The sequence below is a fragment of the Sturnus vulgaris genome, chromosome 15 (genome assembly GCF_052056855.1).
Source record: "Sturnus vulgaris isolate bStuVul1 chromosome 15, bStuVul1.hap1, whole genome shotgun sequence".
Lineage (NCBI taxonomy): Eukaryota > Metazoa > Chordata > Aves > Passeriformes > Sturnidae > Sturnus > Sturnus vulgaris.
In genome coordinates this window covers 1,703,325-1,723,031 of record NC_142257.1, presented here as the reverse complement: position 1 = coordinate 1,723,031, position 19,707 = coordinate 1,703,325, and the positions used below count along the sequence as shown (strand labels likewise).

Sequence of the window (19,707 nt, the reverse complement as noted above, 5' to 3'; positions counted from 1 at the left end):
CTGCCAGGAGCCTCTGTCCTTGCTGCCACACCTGGGAGGGACACTGTCACACGTGTGTCACATGTGTCACACGTCCCACAAGTCTCCCAAGCCCGGGTCTGTGTGCTGGGGAGGGACAATGACAGTGGCATGGCCACGCTGGGCACAGGAGGGAGCAGATAGGGAGGGGATTTTGCGGAGGGCGACACAAGGCGGGAGGGCTCAGGGGGATTTTTTTTTTCCCCTAAACCGAACTCGCTCCACCCGGGCAGGTGCAGGTCGCGCACTCAAGACCCTCCACCTTTCCCAGGGGGGTCTGTGGGTGCCGATGGAGCGGGGGTCGCAGGGTGGCAGGGCTGTCCCCGCGGGCTGTCCCCGGTGCCGTGCCGTGCCGTGCCGGGCCGGTGCTCGGCGCTGCCGAGCGAGGGAAGGGAGGGAGGGGCGGATGAAGGGATTGGCCACCCCGAGCAGAGCCGGCCCCGCCGGGCGGCCGCTGCCCGGGACATTCGCCCGCCCGCAGCTCCCGGGGCGGCCGCGGCTCCGGACCATGGACCGGCTCAGCGGTAAGGGACGGGAATGGGACAGGGATGGGACGGGAATGGGAATGGGACAGAGACGGGAATGGGACAGGGACGGGACGGGATGACACGGAATGAGATGGGACAGAACAGGACGCGCATCCCGCCCCGAGCACAGCTTGGAGGGCACGGAGGATGCCCGTGCCAGGCGCAGGAATCGCGGGTCGCGCATCCCATCCCATCCCAACCCAGCGGGTCCATCCCCCTGTAGGACCCCGATCCCAGCGTGTCTTTGCTCCTCACCAGTCCTCCAGCAGGGCCGGCTGGGGCACGAACTGGAACCAGTTTCTCTTTGCTGGTCGGATGGGTTAAACGCCAGGAGCCTGCAAGGGAGGCTGTGGGGTGTAAGCACTTGTTAGGGGAAATTGTGGTGGTGGAAAGGGAGGTGGCGTTTCCCGATGGAGCTGATGGGGTTCAGAGGGTTTCCCTGCTGGGAGTCTGGTAAAGCCACGGAGGGCCTGATCCCCACCCTGCTGCATGGGGAGCAGCTGCCTTCCCGCACGTGTGTGATCCCCGCCTGTGGCATCGCGCTCACGGAGCTCCTGGGCTTTGATCTGGGATCTGTATAAACCTGCCAGGGCTTTGGGCCAGCTCTGCAGAGAAGGTCCCGGCTTTCTGCTGGGGCTGCCGGGTCCCAGAAGGAGCAGAGGGAGGTTTGCAGGGGGATTGCTCCTTGCCTGGGGCTGCACAGGAGGAGCAGGTGGTGACATGATGGAGCACGGGGGTGCTGGCCCTTGACCTGGCCTTGGAGGTGCTACAGAAACACTGGCCAAAAATGATAAGAGAGTGGCCAGGGGCCTCTCTGACTGCACGGGCTGGACCATGCTGAAGTGCCAGGGCAGCTCAGGAGTGCTGTGTCTGCAGTCCTGGGTCAGCACCACAAAGTCCCAGGGGTCAAGAGTTCCCCTTGCCGATGTAAAAGGATGGGGTGGCGTTTCCGCAGTGGAAACAGCTCCGAGGAGTTTGGGACTGCTGGAAACACAGGCACGGTGTCAGTGCCTGCAGCCCGGGAGGGGACAGGGACGGTGACAGGGACAGGGACAGCCAGCCCCTGTGGCTGTGTCCAGCCCGGGAGGGGACAGGGACAGCCAGCTCCTGTGGCTGTGACCAGCCAGAGTGGCTTTGCCAGCTCTGAAGGAGGGAGCTGTGGCAGGAGGGAAGAGTGTTGCCAAGTGACACTTGATGTCCCTGAGGACATCACTGCTGGGGACAGGGGGGAGCAGAGCATCCCCATTCTCCTGCTGTGTGAGCTGATGGGAAATGTCCTGTTTACACCTCAGCCCACCCCAAAAATCAAACCTGGGACCTCATGGCAGGGAAGGAGGGGATGCCCAGCTGAGGGAGCCGTGTCTGAGCATGTTTTGGTCAACATCTGCACAGGTTGACACTGCCAGGGAAGAGTTGTTTTATCTCCCTCGCTGGTGCCTGCCATGGCAGCGCCTGCCTGCTTTGTTTTGAGTGCTTGTGATGAATTGCTGTTGGCACCTGGATGGCTCTTTGCTAATGTAAACCTCCCCCAGCCCCTCCTGCTCATCAGCGAGAGCTGCTGGATCCCTCTGGGGGCTGTGACTGGTGGAGAGAAGGTTCCTTTCCCCAGTGAAAGGGCGAGTCTGGTGTTAGGCAGGAGCTCCGTGCCCATTCCCAGTCTGGCAGCCCCTTTCTTCACCTGGAGCTCTGCTGTGTCCTGATTTTATCATCTGCCAGCTTTTTCTCGTGGTCCAGCTCCACACCAGTGGCTAACTGGGGGCAATGGTGCTGTTGGCAGAGTTGTTTCAGGTTGTGCTGATGGAGAACCCGGCTCCCAATGTGTGATTTGGGAGGCAATCCTTTGCTCAAACACGCCTGTGCTCACACATGGCTTCTCCTCCCTCATTAGTATCTCTTCCCTGACCTTTTGAGCCACCAGAATTTAGCTCCTGCCCCAAACTTATCTGGGCTCTAAATCCAGCAAAGCCGGCGGAGATGTGTCAGGGATAAACTTGGCTCCAGCTCGCCCACAGGAATGGGGAGGCTGCAGGACGGGTGGGAGGGAGCTGGGATCATTCCTGCCCTGCGAGCTGGCAGCAGGAATCCTGCCGGTGCAAGGAAGGCTCTGGGCTGGTGGGAAGCACAGCCCGGGCCAGCTGTTAGCACCGGGCAAGTGCCGAGCTCTGCTCCACATTGCAGCCATTCCTTCCTCTGGAAACTCAGCCACCGCCTGTTTCCAGCCCGGGGGTGGTGGGGAAGGGGCTGAGCCCCCCTGGGGTGGGTAAAACAGGGTGGGATGTTGATGAAGATGAAGGGCTGGAGTTGTTTGCCCCTCTGGATTTTCCAGTATCCTGCTGCGTGCAGCGCTGGCCTGACAGGGAATCCCTGGATCTGTGTGCAGCCTCCTGGCAGCTCTGGAGGGGCACAGAGGGCAAGGACACTGTGGGATAGTGTCCCCCCAGAAGCCAGGAGCCCTGGGGACTGTCCTGTCTGCCTGGAAAACCTGCCTCTTTCCCACTCCTGACCTGGAAATGCTCTTTTCCTGTGCAAACGTGCTGAGCTGCGAGGCTGCCGTGGCCTTTGCTGCGGAGCAGTGCCTGAGCTCCCCTGGGCCTGCAGGAGGTTCCTATCCCTGCCCAGGAAAACTTTGTTTAAGGTTTTGAAGAAGTTGTCTCATCCCAAGCAGTGGGAAGCCTTTCCAGAGGAGAGCACTGGGCTGGAGCCGAGCTCTGCCTGCTGCTCAGGAGCCAAATCACTTGCTGGGGACAGGAGATAACAGTGGAGCAGAGAGGAGGCTTGAAGTGGTTTCTGGCATCCCAGACTTGTGTCCTAACCCCTTAACCCTTCCCTATTATCTAGTCTGGCACAATTCAAACTCCCTCCCGAGGAGCACATCTCCTCCTGTATATAAGGAACCTTAAAAATTAATGACACAACTCTCTGTCCTGAACAATATCGATTAAATGTCATTGTGCCAGGCCAGACAATGGGGCTGGAAACCTTTCAGTGCCAGCCAGCCCTGCACAAACAAGGGGCTGGCACCCAGGAGGTGACAGAGCAGGGAGGGCACCCTGGCAGGCAGCAGCCTCCTGTCATCACCCCGAGGTGCTGGGAGGATTTGAGGAGTTCAGGTCCCTCTGTGAAGTCTGGGCTGACAATGTGCAATGGGGAAGGAGAAAATAAAAGGATAAAATAACCTCTCTGAGCCTCCCCCCCGTGGCACGGCTGCTGCAACCCCTTCCTGCTCCTGATAAAGCCTCCCATGGCATCAAAGCCGGCTCTTTGGCAGGCGAGGGAAAACACTGACATTTCGTAACAGTTTGGAACAAAAACAGCTTTGCTGCAAGGGGTTTCCATGCTCAAAATAATTTTTTTTCTTTTTTTTTTTTTTTGAAGTGGTTTTCATGTGCATTTGATCCTGGAAGTGATAAGAGGGAGCTCGGGGAGACTCTGGTATGCTCTGATTGCTGGCAATTAGCAGGAGATGTGTAAGGAGCACTTTGAAGAATTTTGGCTTTCTCAGGAGGGTTTTTTTTGAGCATTAAACCCACCCAAGTTTGTGACTGAGGAACAGCCGCTCATTTTATATGGCCCAAAATTTTGGGAAACCGCAGTTGTGAAGGACAGAACAAGGAATAGAACTTAAGTAGCAACAGGTTTGAGAGCTGGTTTTGGTATCCCGGGATTAAAAGCAGAACCAGTGCCAGCACTGGCAGTGACCAGAGCCGTCGGTCACACATTGTCACCTTTCCCGCTGGGATATCCCGGTTTTCCTGCCCCTCCAGCCCTGCCCTGCAGGGGTTAAACGGGTCGGAAATGCTGTCGGATGGTGGCCTTGCCTCTGCACCTGATGCTCCCGGCAGAGCTTGGCAAGGGAAGGAAAGGGAAGGGCTGAGAAAATAACTCTTATCCTGCTCTGTGCTGAGTGTCCTCCGGGGCAGCACAGCCCCAGCCCCCGCACACAGACACCCTGGGGACATGGGGACATGGGGACAGGGCTGAGGTGGCCACTGAGAAGGTCCCAACCCCCCCCCACTGGCCAGGGGGACTCGTGTCCAGCACAGCTCTGGAATTCCTGGGCATTGTCAGGGTCAGGGCAGGGATGCCAAGGGCACATTTCCCTGCCCAGCTCCACGGGGATATTTCCCCCACTGGGATCTCTGGTTTCTCCTCCCACCAGCTCTGTAAAGAAGGATCCACATCCTGCCGGTGAAGGGAATGTGCAGTGGGATTTGGGAAATGCCAAATCCCTGCCCATACCCTGCTAGGTGAGGGTTTGGATCCTTCTCTTCTTCTCAGGGTCCTGTCACAACCTCCCCGTGTGACTTCTCGTCCCAAGATGTGCCAGCTCTGGTGGCCTCCCCGTGTCCCACTCCTGCAGGCTGGGAATTGCATCCAAGGCATTTTGGAACTTGGCTTTGGGAAACTGGGGATGTACAGGACCTGGAGAAGTGTCTCTTGGGGGTGCAGAGAGATTTCCACCCCCTCCTGAGGAGATTTTGGGGATGTGGGGGCTGGATCCAGCCCTGGGTGGTGGCAGGGACTGGTGGCAGGGACTGGTGGGAATTGGGGTTTCCCACTAGAATGCTTGCAGTGAGCTGGAATCCCTGCAATTAGCTGGAATTCTGACTCTCCTGAAGGCTGAGGTTTGGAGGTGACAGCTCCAGGTCCCCAAAGGCAGGAAGGTGTGACCACAGAGGGTGGGCACAGGGGTTGGACACCATCCCAGGGCTGGAGAGGAGCCCAGGCCAACCTGTTGCTGGAGTTTGTTTGGAAAAGGCCGACACCAAAAATTTTGGTTGGAGGAAACACAGTTTATTCTGGGTTCTGAGTAATCCTAACATCTCTCCTCTGCCTGAAGCTTGTTTTTTATACATTACTCAGCAGGTCTTGCCCCTGCCTGACTATTCCTTTAAAGGGCATCTCAAACCTCTCCTTTTCATTCATTATTTAAATGTATTTTCCAGCCAGCAGCCTCCAAGCTCTGCTCCCAGGCTGGAGCATCCTGCCATGAGCCTGGCACCGAGTCCTGAAATGTAGTCTGGGCCTGGCACCAAGCTCTAAAATGTAGTCAGGGAGTACAAACCTGCTCCATGTGATTTTCCAGAGCTGATTGTGGTGAGCTGGGGCTGGAAACCTCATACGTGGGGTTAGGAGCAGGGTTTGGAGGTTCCACTCTGGAGACTCAGCAGGGTCACTCAGAGATCTCTCACCTGGGTGATTTTATTTGCTCAGCATCTCGCTGTGCCCAGACACCACCCCCTGCTCCTCTGGGGTGGGGGTAGCTGCAGCCTGCAGATCAGGGGGATAAAGTTTGCTTTGGGTGAGCTAAAGCAAACAGCCTCGAACTTCTCCAGGAGGCAGAGAAAGGGGGGAGCAGCCCCTGGAGAGGGGGTCCTGCCACAGCACAGAGCACTGGGGGGGTTCATTGGCAGCCTGGGTCACACAGAGGCGCTTGTTGGTGATTTAATCAGCCTGTTAATTATTACCTGCAGCTCTGTGAGGAAGGACAATGCCCGCAGCCCAGCAGCGATGTCACTTCAGTCCCTCTGTCCCTGTGATGCCCCAGGGCTGTGCTGGGGTGCCAAGGGCAGTGTGCAGGGTGAGGGGATCGGACTGAGGGGGTGGCACCACCAGGAGAGCCTGGACCCAGCCCGGGGGTCGCTCTGGGCTGTCCTCCTGACCCCGGGCTGGGTGGGATCCCCTTGTTCCCATTTAATCCAATTAGGCAGGGCAGAGGCTTCACTGGCTCCCCGGAGTGAGTGATGGTTGCTGCAGTGTGTGAGCTGCCAGGGACACCAGTGCAGGTGATAATCTTTGCCCTCTGCACGCTCTATCAGGCTGTAATTACACTTCCCTCTATTCAGGAGTTCTGTTTCCTCGTTTAAGACAGGGAGGAGGATGTGAGAAACTGCCTCTCCTCCAGGAGAGAGTGCTCAGAGGGGGATGTTTGGAGTCTTGCTGGGGTCCAATTCCCTTGTGCAGGGCAGAGCTGTGGCTCCACGTGTGTCCCACAGCTCCCTGTGCTCTTCTCCCCTTTTTGGGAGGTGGTGAGGACACAGAATTGCTGTGTGCAGGGTGAGGCAGGGGGTTGGGAAGAGCCTGGCTGAGGGAGCAGCTCTGGGCTGGGCTTGACTGGTCTCTGCTGGGGTGGGTGAGTGGCTGGAGCAAGGCCATGAGATAAAGCTTTGTGCAGGGCTGTTGATCCTGGGGAGAGGATTGTGTGCTGGAAAAGGCACTGGGACAGGCCCAGGACCCTCTGTGAGCAGGGCTGGAATGGCTGAGCTGCTGCCACTGGAGCTGTGCTGGGAAAGGGATACTACATTCTAAAACTTTATTTTTAGAATATATTCTAAAATATTGCTATATTACCGTGTTCTAAAACTTTTAAATTTAAAACTCTTCACTATGTGAAATCACACACTTCTATTCTAACTGCACACCAGTGATTTTAACTCCACCACTCAAATTTGGAGCCTTGTCCGAGGCCTCAAGTCACAAGCAGTGTTCTGCTGGGGGTCAGTGTCAGAAAGCACAGAAATCTCAAAACTCCCAGGCTTCAGGGCTCCAACATCCAGAGCTGCTGGGGTGTCTGGGGCAGGTGGGGGCACTGATGGAGGAGGCTCAGCCAGGGCACTCTTTGTGCTTTAGAACCTTTCTGGTGGCTCATCTCATCCTCTCTCCTACCCAGGGCAGGACACAGGAGCCCTCCAAGCCCTGCAGGCTCCCTGTGTAAGGGGAGAAGCTGCTGCTGCTCTGGGAGGCACAACCAGGGGGGGCTTTGTGCCCCCTCAAGCCATCAGGTTTCACATTCATCTCCCAAGATTGATTTTCCAAGGCTATCAGCTAAGGATATTAATTACTGCAAGGCCACGATGATGAGGGCCCCAGGAGCTGTGCGTGGCTGCTCTGCCCCTGCTTGGTGGGGATGTGCTGAGAATTGAGATTTGACCTTGTGCTCCTCAACCCCAGGGATGCTGCAGCACCCAAATTGGGAGCAGGATCGCTGAGTTACCCCAGAGAAGGGCAGGGAGGGTGGCAGAGTCCCAGGCAGGCAGGAGCCAGCCCTGAGAGCTCAGCTCCTGCCGGAATTGTTGGATGCAGAGTCAGAGGCTCCCCCCATCCGCCCCACTCAAGGGGCCCTTGTTTGCAGGGAGGAGATGATTCATGTGCACCGAGTGGCCCCTCAGCAAATCTTCCACTCTTAGGGGATGTTGCCAGGGCTCAAGTGTGATCATTAATGGTTGGCTTTTCCCTAAAACCCCTCTGGCCTGGAGCAGCACAGACTGGCAGGAGGAGGGGGTGTTTTCCAGGCTGCTGTTCCTGGCTTTACCAGCCCATCCCAGTTTGCCCCATACCCAGCAGGTGCTGAGTGATGGGAGCAGAGCCTGGCTGGCTCCTGCCCCTCTCCTGCCCACTTGGCTGCAGGCAGCTCTGTCCCCTGCACAAAGGAACAATTCTGGGAGCTCCAAGCCACCCCCACCAAGGCACTTCCTCCTCCTCAGTGAGAAGAAACCTCCTTGGGAATGGGAATGGGAATGGGAACAGGAACTGCCCTGGGGGCTCAGAAAATTGCCCAGGAGACCTCAAAGAGCAGCAGTGTTGGGGCTGGAGGGGGCTGCCAGCATCTCACCCCTCTGGTGATGCCCCAGCGAGGCATGGGGACACATCCCAGCGCTGTGTGGCTCTTGCAGGTGGCTCCACATCGACCTGTGGACAGGTGAGCACGGTTTGTGTGCTGCAGAGAACTCCTCTGGGTCTGTTTGTCCAGTTTGACCTCCCTGCAGGGCTCCCCCAGGGGCTGGGGTGTCACTGGGTGCTGTCCCCACCTATTCAGGACATCCCAGGATCTCTCAAGGTTTGTTTGCTGTGGGTGGCAGCTGGAAGGAGCCCTGTGCTGGCAGGCAGAGCAGCCAGGGCCCCTGCCTGTGCCAACAGGAAGGATTTATTTGTGCTTGGGTTTTATTTTAGCCACAAACAATGGCTGTTACTCCCAGCATCCGATTTCCCCCAGCCCCCCTGGGCCCCAGCCATCACCTGGTGCAGGAGGAAGCCTGGCCACAGGACAGGGGTCCCTGTGCACCTCCCACTGCATTTCAGAGCTGTGATTCAGCATCTCCCCTTCCCCGGGGCTCTCTCAAGCTGCAGGCTCGGCTTTTCTTGGAGTGAGAACTCCACGGGGTTGTCTTATCTCTCCTCTTGCAAAAGCTGGGTCTCTACACCAGGAAACTCCCTCTTTGGCTTGGCCAGAGGCTCTTCCTCTTCCTCCTCTTCCTCCTCTCTGCAGGTTACTGGAGCAGGACCTGATTTTTGCTGCAGAGCCGGGGAGGGGCAGGGAGGCTCTGCAGCTGCAGGCTGTGTCCAGACCTTATCTCTGTGCTGGGAAAAGGGTCCCTGAGGAGGGGAGCACTTGTGGGGTCTAAAAATAGAGCTGGCCTGCTGTAGGGTGGGGAGAGGGGCTGGAGGAGATGCAGCTCCTCTGCAGCACCGTGCTTGGTGCTGTTCCAGGGCAGGATTTGGCACTGTCCTGCATGGCAGCCGTGTCCTGGTGCTGTCCCCTGGGTCACCCCATCCCAGCAGAGCTGCCCTGGGTCCCCCCAGCCCATCCAGGCCTGTTAGTTAATGCTAAAGCCATCTGCTGCCACAGGTCCTGCCTCCAGAGAGCTCAGGGATATCTCCCATCCTGCCTCAGATGGGGAGAGGAGGGAGTTTCTGGTGTCACTGGGGTGTCTGAGTTCAAACCAGTGTGTTTGAACCCTGTGTTCAAAGCCTGAGTGCAGGGAATGGGGTGATCCCACAGACTGTGGGTGCAGGAGAAGCCCCAGCAGAAAGCAGCAGGTGGGAGCCATTGGCCAGCACTGGAGATGTCCCAGAGCAGGGGACACAGGGTCCGTTTTCTGTGTCACTGTGGTCACTCTGCCATCCCACCCCCTCCTCCTCAGCAGCCCTTTGCTGTCCTGGGGCTCAGAGCCCACCCCCAGCACAGCAGATGTGTCCCCTGTCCCCTGGGCCAGCTCTGCAGGTCTGTGCTCACTCCCACAGCTCTTGCACAAGTGTCTGTGCTGCTCCTTGCTTGCCAGGTGACCTTGGGTGTCACACCAGCCCCTGCTGCCCCTCTGAGCAATCTCCCCTCACTTCCTGCAGCGCCCACCCCATTAAACTCCTTCAGGCTGGAAGTCTAATGAGCAAAGGAAATTAATTCCCTGCCTCCCTGCTCCCCCCCAGGCTCTGCTCAGCCCTCCTGGGATCACAGGCCTCTTTGACTGCCCCCTCCCTCCCCCCCTGGTATTTTGGAGGATGTTTAACAAGGGAGATGGAGGGGACAGCTCAGCTGGGGGGGAAACAAAGGCGCCTTCAGAGCTCTCTGTCCGTGCTGAGTGTGCCCAGCTCAGGGCATTGCTGCTGAGCTCAGCCCCTGCCAGCAGCCCTGGCTTATCAGGCACCCTCAGCTCTGGTGCCCAGCAGGGTCCCCGGGCCCCCCTCCCTGCCTGCTCTGGCACTATTAATAGAACCCAGGCTGCCCTTGGCTGGCCCAGAGCCCTGACACGGAGCTGGTGGCTGTGATGGGACGTGTCCTACACGTGGCAGGGCATGGGGGGAGTTGGTGACACCACAGCCTGGAGTTTGGGGTGTTCTGTGAGTGTGGGGGATGCTGCTGACCCCACAGCCTGGGGTTTGGAGTGTTTTAGGAGTGGAAATGCTGCTGACCCCATAGCCTGGGGTTTAAGGTGTTTTAGGGGTGTGGGGGATGCTGGTGACCCCATGGCTTGGGGTTTGGGGTGTTCTGTGAGATGAGAGATCCAGCACTGGGAGGAACTGCAGCTCTTTCTCTCTGCCCTGTCCAGAGCTCCAGGTTTGCTGGAGTTCCAGCCCATTTTGCCTTGTCTTAACCCCAGCATCCCAACATCCCCCTGGCTGACGGGATTTTTCCTGCTCCCCTCAGTGCTGGACCAGCTCCTGCCAGAGCTCAGCGTTCTGCTCAAGCTGCTGGACCACGAGTACCTGAGTGCCACCACGCAGGAGAAGAAGCTGGCTGTCTCCACCATCCTGCAGAAGCTGCAGCCACCTGCAGGTCTGTGTCCCTCTCCTGTGGTGCCAGTGGCTGTTCCCAAAGGCAATGAGTGTCCCCAGCAATGCAGGGAAAAGTTTCTGCAGGGCAGGGATGAGCCCAGCACCTGCTCAGCCCCCTCAGGGCACTTTTACTCCCTGCTTTCCCTTCCCAGCTCCTCCCTGCCCCGGAGCAGGGCTGGATCCAGGAGGGCTGGATCCCCTCCCTGCGGAAACGCTGCTTCCCAGAGCTTTTCCTGCCCTGGGTTTGTGCTGAGCTCAGGGGTTTCCGTGGGAAGGCCGGCACTGAGCACCTGGGGCTTCACAGCCTTCCCCATTCCTGCTCTCCTGGGGGTTCCTCCATCATCCCCAGTGCCTGCTTTGTGTCCCTGGGCTGGTGCCAGTGCCTGCCCCAGGCTCAGAGCATCCCCCCTCAATTCCAGGGAAGGATGTGGACTACATGTACGTCAACACAGCGTCCCTGGGCAATGGCACCAGCTTCGTGGAGTCCCTCTTTGAGGAGTTTGGTACGTGTGGCTGAGCTGGAGGGGTGCCCTGGGGGTCATGCTGGTCCTGGGGTCCTTTGGAAGAAGGGTGACAGCTACATCCTTGTGTCCAGAGTAGGCATCATCACTCTGGGTGCTTGCTCCTGCTCCCTTGTAGCTGTTTGGGGGCTGCCCGTGAGGGAATCCACACTCCAGCTGTGTTCACCTTCCCAGGGAAAGGCCATGGAGGGAGATCCCTGGAGGGCACAGCTGGGATGTGCAGCTCTGCTCTGCTGCTCCCTTCACCCTCTGTTCACCCCGTGCAGACTGTGACCTGCGGGACCTGCAGGACATGCAGGAGGAGGAGGGGGACACCAGCGACAGCGTTGGCTTGGAGCTGGCACAGAACCAGCCAGCCAAACCTGTAAGTGCGAGGTTGTACCTGAGCCAGGTGTGCTGTGCACCTGCAGTGCCCAGGGTGGCACCTTTCCTGTGCCCTGCTGGGGCTCCTGCCCCTGCTGCTGGCCTGGCTCATGCTGGAGGTGTTTGTGCTCCAGGTTCCTGTGGATCCTGCTCCTCCACTACCCACCACTCCCCCTCCTGAGGATTACTACGAGGAAGCGCTGCCCCTGGGCCCTGGCAAGGCCCCTGAGTACATCACCTCCCGCAGTGAGTGCTGCTCCATCCGGGCCAGCAGGAGGGTGGGGGGAGCCCCACGAGCTGCCCACTGCATCCCCGAGCTTTCTGAAGAAGCAGGCAGCTCCCAGTGGGCTGGACTGTTCATCCTAGGGAAGGAATTGTCGCTGGTCCCACCAGCATCGTTCCTGTCCCACTCCCTTCCATCCCACTTGTTTTTGCAAGGAGTTGTTTGCTCCAGCCAGGCTGGGAATGAGGTGATGGGGAGAGATCAGAGCCACGGGGGATCAGTGCTGGGATGCCCTGGGAGGGAGTGCTTGGCTGTGCCCCACTGAGCATCCATGAGGGAAAACTGGGTGCAGCAGCCCCAGCTCCCTCTGCTTCCCCTGCAGACAGCTCCAGCCCCCCCAACTCCATCGAGGACGGATATTACGAGGATGCAGACAGCAACTACCCCGTCACCAGGATAAACGGGGAGCAAAAAAATTCCTGTAGGTATCTGGGTGTCCTCGACAGGGAGGGGAGAGCTTTGGCAAAATCCTGCCCGAGGTGGGGCTTGAGCAATGGGCTGGGGCTGCTGAGGCTGGAGAACCAGGATTTCTAAGTGTGAGGCTTGCAAAGAAATAAAGAGAGCCCAGGGCTCTGGATAGATGCACCTGGGGCTGGCACTCTGCCCATGAGCATCCTGCTGGGATTCCAAGGGAAATGGAGAGGGCTGGTGCCAAACGCTGCTCTTTCCAGAGGATGACACAGAATCCACCTATCCTGGCACCCAGCCCAGCACTGTCTGGAGCCTGCTGGGTACGAGGAACCCTGCCAGGGTGTGTGGCACCTTTTAGGGTGACTCCTCTGCTTCCTTCCAGACAATGACTCGGATGCCATGAGCAGCTCTTACGAGTCCTATGACGAGGAGGAGGAGGAGGCCAAGGGCCAGCAGCTGACACACCAGTGGCCCTCGGAGGAGGCCTCCATGAACCTGGTGAAGGATTGCCGGATCTGCGCCTTCCTCTTGCGCAAGAAGCGCTTTGGGCAGTGGGCCAAGCAGCTCACCATCATCAGGGATGGCAAACTGCTGGTGAGCCTGGCCTGGGGGGGCACAGGAACCCCCTGAGGGGTTGGGAGGGTGGTTGAGCCCCAGCTGAAAGGAAAAAAGTGTCATTCAAAGCTCCTGCCCCAAGGCTGCCACCCAAACCGCAGCTGCCTTTGCTTGCCTTGCAAAGGAACAGAGGGCTCCCCTATTTTTGGGACACCACGGAGTGAGAGGGCACTCTCAGGCTGTTGCATGGCCTGAGCCACTTCCACCTGTGCCACCAGCGAGGAACCCTGCGACCTCATGCCACCTGTGAGACCCCCCCCACCCAGCACGGCAGCCAGCCAGGCAGGCTTGGCTGAGCCCTGAGCAGCTCTCTCTGCTTCCCTTAGTGCTACAAAAGCTCCAAGGACCGGCAGCCACACGTGGAGGTGCCCCTGGCCACCTGCAACGTCATTTATGTCCCCAAGGACGGGCGGCGCAAGAAGCACGAGCTGCGGTTCTCGCTGCCCGGGGCCGAGGCGCTGGTGCTGGCAGTGCAGAGCAAGGAGCAGGCTGAGGAGTGGCTCAAGGTACCACTGCTCCTGCCAGGGGCATCCCCACACTGCCCTTGGCATCGTCCCTGCCTGAGCTGGGCAGGGGGCTGCCCTGGGAATGGCCTTGCCCCTCTGGAAGGGGAAGGGGGTTTTGCTCCCGGCTCTTATCGGCCACTTCCCAGGGCCTGGGCGGCTCCGGCGCTGATAGCCCCGGCTGGGGGGATGTTTGCTCTCCCCTTCCTCTGCCCCAGGACCTTTTCCTGCCTTTGTTTGGGGCCGGGAAGCGGGGGCTGCGGGTGGGAAAGGAGCCTTTGAGCACACCACCAGCACAGCTGTCACCCCAAATGTGGGAGAACGGGGTTGTTTTACACACTCAGGACGTGCCACGTCTTAAAACGGGGGGGGCCACCAAGTGTCCTGTGCTGGCAGGATGATGCTGGCTTTGGCACCTAAGTCTCTCCCTTTTGAGATGTCCAAAATCCCTGAAGTTGAAGTTTTGAAGGGGCCAAGGTGTGAGCAGTCCCGATCTGGGTTTGCTGCCCTGAGCTTTGGGGACCAGGACCTGTCCCCCTGGTTCAGCCTGGCTCTGGTAGTGAAGAAACTGAGCCAGGGAGGGCAGCCCAGGCCCTCGGGTCATCCTGAAGTGACAGCTGGGGCTGTCTCTGCAGGTGATAAAGGAAGCCAGCAGCCCAGCAGCAGGCGGCATGGAAGCCCCCACCTCCCCAGTGATGCCGTGCAAGATGGAGCTGGACAAGGTGATGGTTTCTAAGGGTCCTGTGTGGACAAACCCGGGGAACACGGGGCTAGAGGACCCCAAATTCCTGTGTGGGGCTGCACGATGAGTCCTTGCCATTCTCACAGCAGCTCTGCAGGGCTGGGAAGGGGAACAGGAGCTGGATATCCCAGCCCTGTGCAGGGGGTGAAGGGTGGCAGGGCCTGGGGGATGCTGCTGATGGGATTCTGCTGTCCCACAGAGGCTGTCCCAGGAGAAGCACACCTCGGACTCGGACAGTGTGGCCATGGGTGACACCGGGTCCCCGGCCACCCGCAGAGAGCACGGCGAGCACGGTACAGTCCCTGTCCCCACTGCCCTCCCAGCCAGCTCCAGCTGTGTGCCCACAGCTGGGCAGCATCTTCTGCAGCCAGCTGGGATGCCAGGACACGCAGCAGGGTCACACAGCAGCTAGCCTGTCCCTGTCCTTCCAGGGAAAGGCAAAAAGAGCGGCCTGGCTGACCTGAAGGGCTCGATGAGCCGGGCAGCGGGGAAGAAAATCACCAGGATCATCAGCTTCTCCAAGAAAAAGCCGTCTCCTGAGGACACACAGACTTCCTCCACCGAGGAGGACATCCCCTGCTGTGGTTCGTGAGGGCTGGGGACAAAGATGGGGCTGGGAGTTGGGTGGGATCAGTGGGGAGTGACATCCTTCCCCCAGCATGAGGGGGCGAGCTCACTGTGGGGCTGTGACACTGCCACAGGCTGGGAAATACTGCCCAGGCCTGGCTCTGCAAATTCCAGTGACAACAAGGGGTCACCCATGTCCCCAAAAACAGGTCTGGGGGGCTGTGTGGTACTGAGCTGGCAGCTCCCCTGGGCCCAGCTGGCTGTCTAGGGGGGAAACTGAGGCACAGAAGGTCTGGATGAGTAGGAAGCTGTCGCTGTAGAGGCGGGTGTGACACACAAATACACACGCTACATTTCACAAGGCTAATACCTGTTTATTACAACAGCTCACTGCCTTTTATACCCTCTACACAGTTCACACTTTCTTCATTGGTTACAATTAGTCAACATAACAATCATTGATGTAAAACCATCCACGCCTCTGTTTTCCATAAAACTTTTCTAAAAATACTTTCCACAGCTGCAGGTTTCTTCTTGCTTATCTTCTTCTTCTCTTCTTGGTCTCCAGGCCAACAGCCTTGGTCAGAGAATATTTCTTAAAACAAACCTCATTCATTAACCCTCTGTAACCCACAGACCAGCTGTGGGTCCTACTGTAGGAAGCCATGCTGTAACCTCTGTGTCGCCGAGCAGGCACTGATGCCCTTCCCTCCCTGTGCCACCCCCAGGCTACCTCAGCGTGCTGGTGAACCAGTGCTGGAAGGAGCGCTGGTGTCGCCTCAAGGGCAACACCCTGTACTTCCACAAGGACCGCACGGACCTGCGCACGCACGTCAACGCCATCGTCCTGCGGGGCTGCGAGGTGGTGCCCGGGCTGGGCCCCAAACACCCCTTTGCCTTCCGCATCCTGCGCCACGGGCACGAGGTGACGGCGCTCGAGGTGAGGCGTCTGAGGATGGGGGTGCCAGGATGGGGGAGTAATCTTTGGGGTGATCAATGTCCCGTGTAAGCGGTGCCTTGTTTTGACTTCCCCCTGGAAAGCTCAGAAACACGGGATACGGGAACTTTGTGCACAGAGGGGGATTGGGCGCAGCAGGGTTTTGTGTAGGGAGGCAGTGAGGATGAGGGGCTGGGAGCTGAGCAGGAACCCCAACTCTTCCTCTGTCCTCCAGGCAAGCTGCTCGGAAGATCTGGGCCGCTGGCTGGGTCTCCTGTTGGTGGAAACAGGCTCCCAGACAGCCCCAGAGGCCTTGCACTACGACTACGTGGATGTGGAGACCATTGCCAACATCGTGACGGCCGTGAGACACTCCTACCTGTAAGGATGTGCTCCAGCTGTGCCAGGGGCTGAGTGCTTGGTGATCCTTGGCCCTTGGGATTCCCTAGAACGGGCACAGGCTGGGCTGTGATCTCAGGGACAGTCAGCGCCCCAGGGGTTGTTCCCTTGAGCAGGATGGGAAGCTGAAAGGGTTTCATCAGTGCTGGTGAAGGGTGTGGTAGGGTAGAGTCATGAAATGCAGGAATCCCTCTGAGCTGGAAGGGGATGGCTAGGATGTTCTGGAAAGGAAAACCTCACCCCTCCTTCTGCAGGTGGGCCAGCTCCTCCCAGGATCATCGAGCCGACTCCTCCCGGGTGGTGTACGATGATGTCCCCTATGAGAAGGTTCAGGTGAGCACGGCTTCGTGGCTCATCATCTCCCACCGCACTCCCGGCCCAGGGAGCCGTGGCCGGGCTGGGATGGCCCTGAAGGTGTCCAAGCTCACTGTCTCTCCTCCCAGCAGGCAGAGGAGGAGCCAGGGCGGCCAGGAGGGGCTCAGGTGAAGCGCCACGCCTCGTCCTGCAGCGAGAAGTCGCGGCGGGTGGACCCGCAAGTCAAAGTGAAGAGACACGCGTCCAGTGAGTCCCCGGGTCACAAAGCTCCCCTGGGCTCCTGGCCAGTCCGAGATGGAGCTGTTCCCAGAGGGATGTGCAGCCACGGCTGCTGGGTGGGCTCAGCTGGACCACGGGTGCCATCGGTGCAGCCTTTCATGGGCTCTCCCCGTGCCTGCAGGTGCCAACCAGTACAGGTACGGCAAGAACCGGGCCGAGGAGGACGCCAGGCGGTTCCTGACTGAGAAGGAGAAGCTGGAGAAGGAGAAGGCAGCGATCCGCAGCGAGCTGATGCTGCTGCGCAAGGAGAAGCGGGAGCTGCGGGAAGCCATGAAGGGCAGCACGGGTAGGTCGGGGCCACTCGAGATGCTCAGGGACAGAGCTGGGGTGGCCACAGGGACACTGGCCTGGCCACAGGGACACTGGGCTGGTCACAGGGACAGTGTGGCCGGGAGCTGGGCTGGCTGCAGCTCTGCCGGGCTGGCAGCCCCATCTAGTGTCGCTGTGCAGGAGGATGGGTGGATTCTCCCAGCGCTGAGCTGTGGCTGTGCACGCAGGGCCGAGGCTGCAGGAGCTGGAGCAGAGGGTGGCGGTGCTGGAGGAGCGCTGCCGGCAGAAGGAGGAGTCCCGGGTGGATCTGGAGCTCAAGCTGACCGAAGTGAAGGAGCAGCTGAAGCAGTCGCTGGCAGGAGGACCGGCCCTAGGGCTGGCCGTGACCAGCAAGGCTGAGAATGTGGTAGGCATCCCTTTTTCCTCACTCGGAGCTCCAACTTCTGCAAGAAACTGTGGTTGGGGTATTGTGGGGAGCAGCACAGGGGAAAGGGGACATCCCCGTGGCTTTGTCCTGTTGTGGGCAGAGGTGTGCGAGTTGAATTTGATCACCTCAATTTTTATCTCATTACAGTTCATGCTTTTTATTTTTAAAAATTCTGGTTGTCAGTGCGTTTCCTGAGCTTTTCTTGCTCCCCCTTTTCCACAGGAAACTACAAACAAGCCAAATGGGAACCCCCCTGAGCACTTGGTCCCTGTGAACTGTGCAGCAGAGCTGAGGAAGAGAAGCCCCTCCATCATCCCAGCCAACACGGGGAGCGTGCTGCGGAAAGCCAAGGTCCTGCTCAGCTCTCCCTCTCCTCTCTGGCCCCACAAGAAATCTGTCTTTGCCTTTGTTTAACCATGAAATCATGGAAGTGCAGGGTGGGTGGGAGAGGGAAAGCATCACCCCTACAATTCCAGTGAAAATACTTGGAAAAAGCCCCCAGTAGGGAGGGATGCCTTGAAGTGTTGCTTTTCCAGAGATGTCTCCTCATCGTTTTTTTTTTTTTTTTTTTTTTTTTTTTCTTTGCAGGAATGGGAAAAAAAGCAGACTTAAACAAAAAGAAGCCAAGCCCCAAACACACTGGGGATCACGGAGGAGCTACCAGCCCCCTTTCTCCAAGACACTGGGAGGGTGCTGGGAAGGCGTGGTGGGAAAAGACGATCTCCCAGTCCCCACCACTGCAGCACCACCAACACTATAAACCAGGGGAAGGGGGCGGGAGGGGATTGGGAGGTGGGTGGGGAAGGGAGTTCCTTGTGGATCAGAGTCACAAACTGCTGGGAAACCCAGCTCTGGGGGGAGCCTGCCCCGGAGCCGGGAGTCTGACACAAACTCTGGGTCAGAAGGAAGGAAGGGAGAGCCTGGGGCTGACATTTGGCACTGCCCAGCAGGTGCTCCAGTTTTTTGGGATCAGCGTGTGGCCAGGCTGACATTTGCCAAAGCAACCACTGACTCGTTGGGGGTTTTGGCCCCCTCAGGGTTGGGATTCAGGAGCTGCTCAGGAGATGCCACTTCGGAGATGCCGATTGTTCACCCTGCTCACTGCTCCCGGATCTGCAGGGTCTCATCTCAGGGTTCCTCATGGCTCGAGCTTGCTGTGCCTCAACCAAGTGCCTTTGTCCAATATTTCCTTCTTGTTCTCCAGGCAGCAAGGGTGAGGGCATGTTGCCTTCCCTTGGAATGAAGGATGCTCAAGTGTCAGCTTTGGAAAGCAATTTAACAGTGGACACCTTTTACTTTTGCTAAACTGTTTGAAAATGCTGCAGAGGGCTGGGGATGGAGGCAGGCCAGCTTTCTGCCCTGGTGCCATGCTGGTTTTGGGGAGAGCAGGGAACAAGACAGGGCTGAACAGCACACTCACACTGGCTGCTGCACTCAGACACAGGTTGGTAAGGCATGTGATCAAAATGGAGTGAAGGGAAGTATAAAAATTAAGAAAAATAACAAAGCAGCAGGGCTATTGGAGCAGAAAAGTGAAATAGAGTAAGGTCATTCAGCACAGACAGAAACAAGGGACAGGAATGGAAAGGAAAGGCCCCAGCTTTTGTGCTGGGAACAAAGGAGTCACCATCACCCTCTCATGCTATGGACTGCCACAATTAACCTCTGCAGCTCGCTCTTCCACAGCCCTGTGTTAGTACCTAGGTAAGCAGCTTTTAATAAAAACGCTGGCACTGGCCTGCAGGGTCCTCTGGCTGAGGGAACAGGGTGGGAATGCTACTCCTGCTCCAAGGGAAGGGGGCTGGGGTGGGCTCAGCACCCCTGTGGCAGCAGCTGCTGGGATAAGCAGCCCTCTGAAAGCACATCAGAGAATCCCAGACTGGTTTGGGTGGCAAGGGCCCTTAAAGCTCGGGTGGCAGGGGCACCTTCCACTATCCCAGGTTCCTCCAGGCTCCATCCAGCCTGGCCTTGGACACTTCCAGGGATCCAGGGGCAGCCACAGTTTCTCTGGGCACCCTGTGCCAAGGGCTCAGCATCATCATAGGGAAGAATTCCTTCCCAATATCCCATCTGACCCTGCCCTCTGGCAGTTTGAATCCATTCCCCCTTCATCCTTCACGCTGGGTAGCCCACGGTTGTCAGCAGCTTTGGCCAAGGCTTTGGGCTTTGGTTAATGTTCATTCACCACAGATAAGAAACACTCGCAGTCTGTTCCTGTCCTTTGTGAACTAGAGGTGAAAGCTGTCCCACAGCGGCAGGAGCTGTGTCTTGGGGTGACCAGAACTGCGTCCAGGTTTGAGCCCTGTGGGGACCAGCTCCAAATCCCGGGGGACAGAGCTGTGCGCCCATGTCTGAGCCAAGGGACCGGAGTTGTGTTCCTGGTGTCCAGGTCTGGATTCTGCTGGGGGCAGGAGCTGGGATCAGCTCTGAGTCCTGGGGGATGGAGCAGTGTCCAGAGCCGAGCTCCAGGAATGGTGCTG

General features: G+C 58.4%; 1 protein-coding gene across 2 annotated transcripts; it reads left to right on the top strand.

Annotated features, from left to right (window-relative positions):
• Positions 1-489: 489 nt before the first annotated feature.
• AFAP1L1 (actin filament associated protein 1 like 1) lies at positions 490-18,522 on the top strand. 2 transcript variants are annotated; one of them, XM_014891215.2, is made up of 19 exons: positions 490-542; positions 10,468-10,596; positions 11,015-11,098; positions 11,383-11,480; positions 11,614-11,725; positions 12,085-12,183; positions 12,556-12,767; positions 13,115-13,294; positions 13,927-14,013; positions 14,233-14,326; positions 14,465-14,617; positions 15,329-15,540; positions 15,773-15,918; positions 16,191-16,269; positions 16,383-16,497; positions 16,652-16,816; positions 17,028-17,206; positions 17,450-17,578; positions 17,816-18,522. In XM_014891215.2, the coding sequence occupies exons 1-19, from the start codon at positions 527-529 to the stop codon at positions 17,837-17,839; spliced, it is 2,313 nt and encodes a 770-aa protein (XP_014746701.2). In that variant the 5' UTR covers positions 490-526; the 3' UTR covers positions 17,840-18,522. The 2 variants fall into 2 exon arrangements, with proteins under 2 accessions (XP_014746701.2, XP_088030245.1); XM_088174119.1 differs by having other exon boundaries at positions 16,380-16,497; positions 17,816-17,986.
• The last annotated feature ends 1,185 nt before the right edge of the window (positions 18,523-19,707 follow it).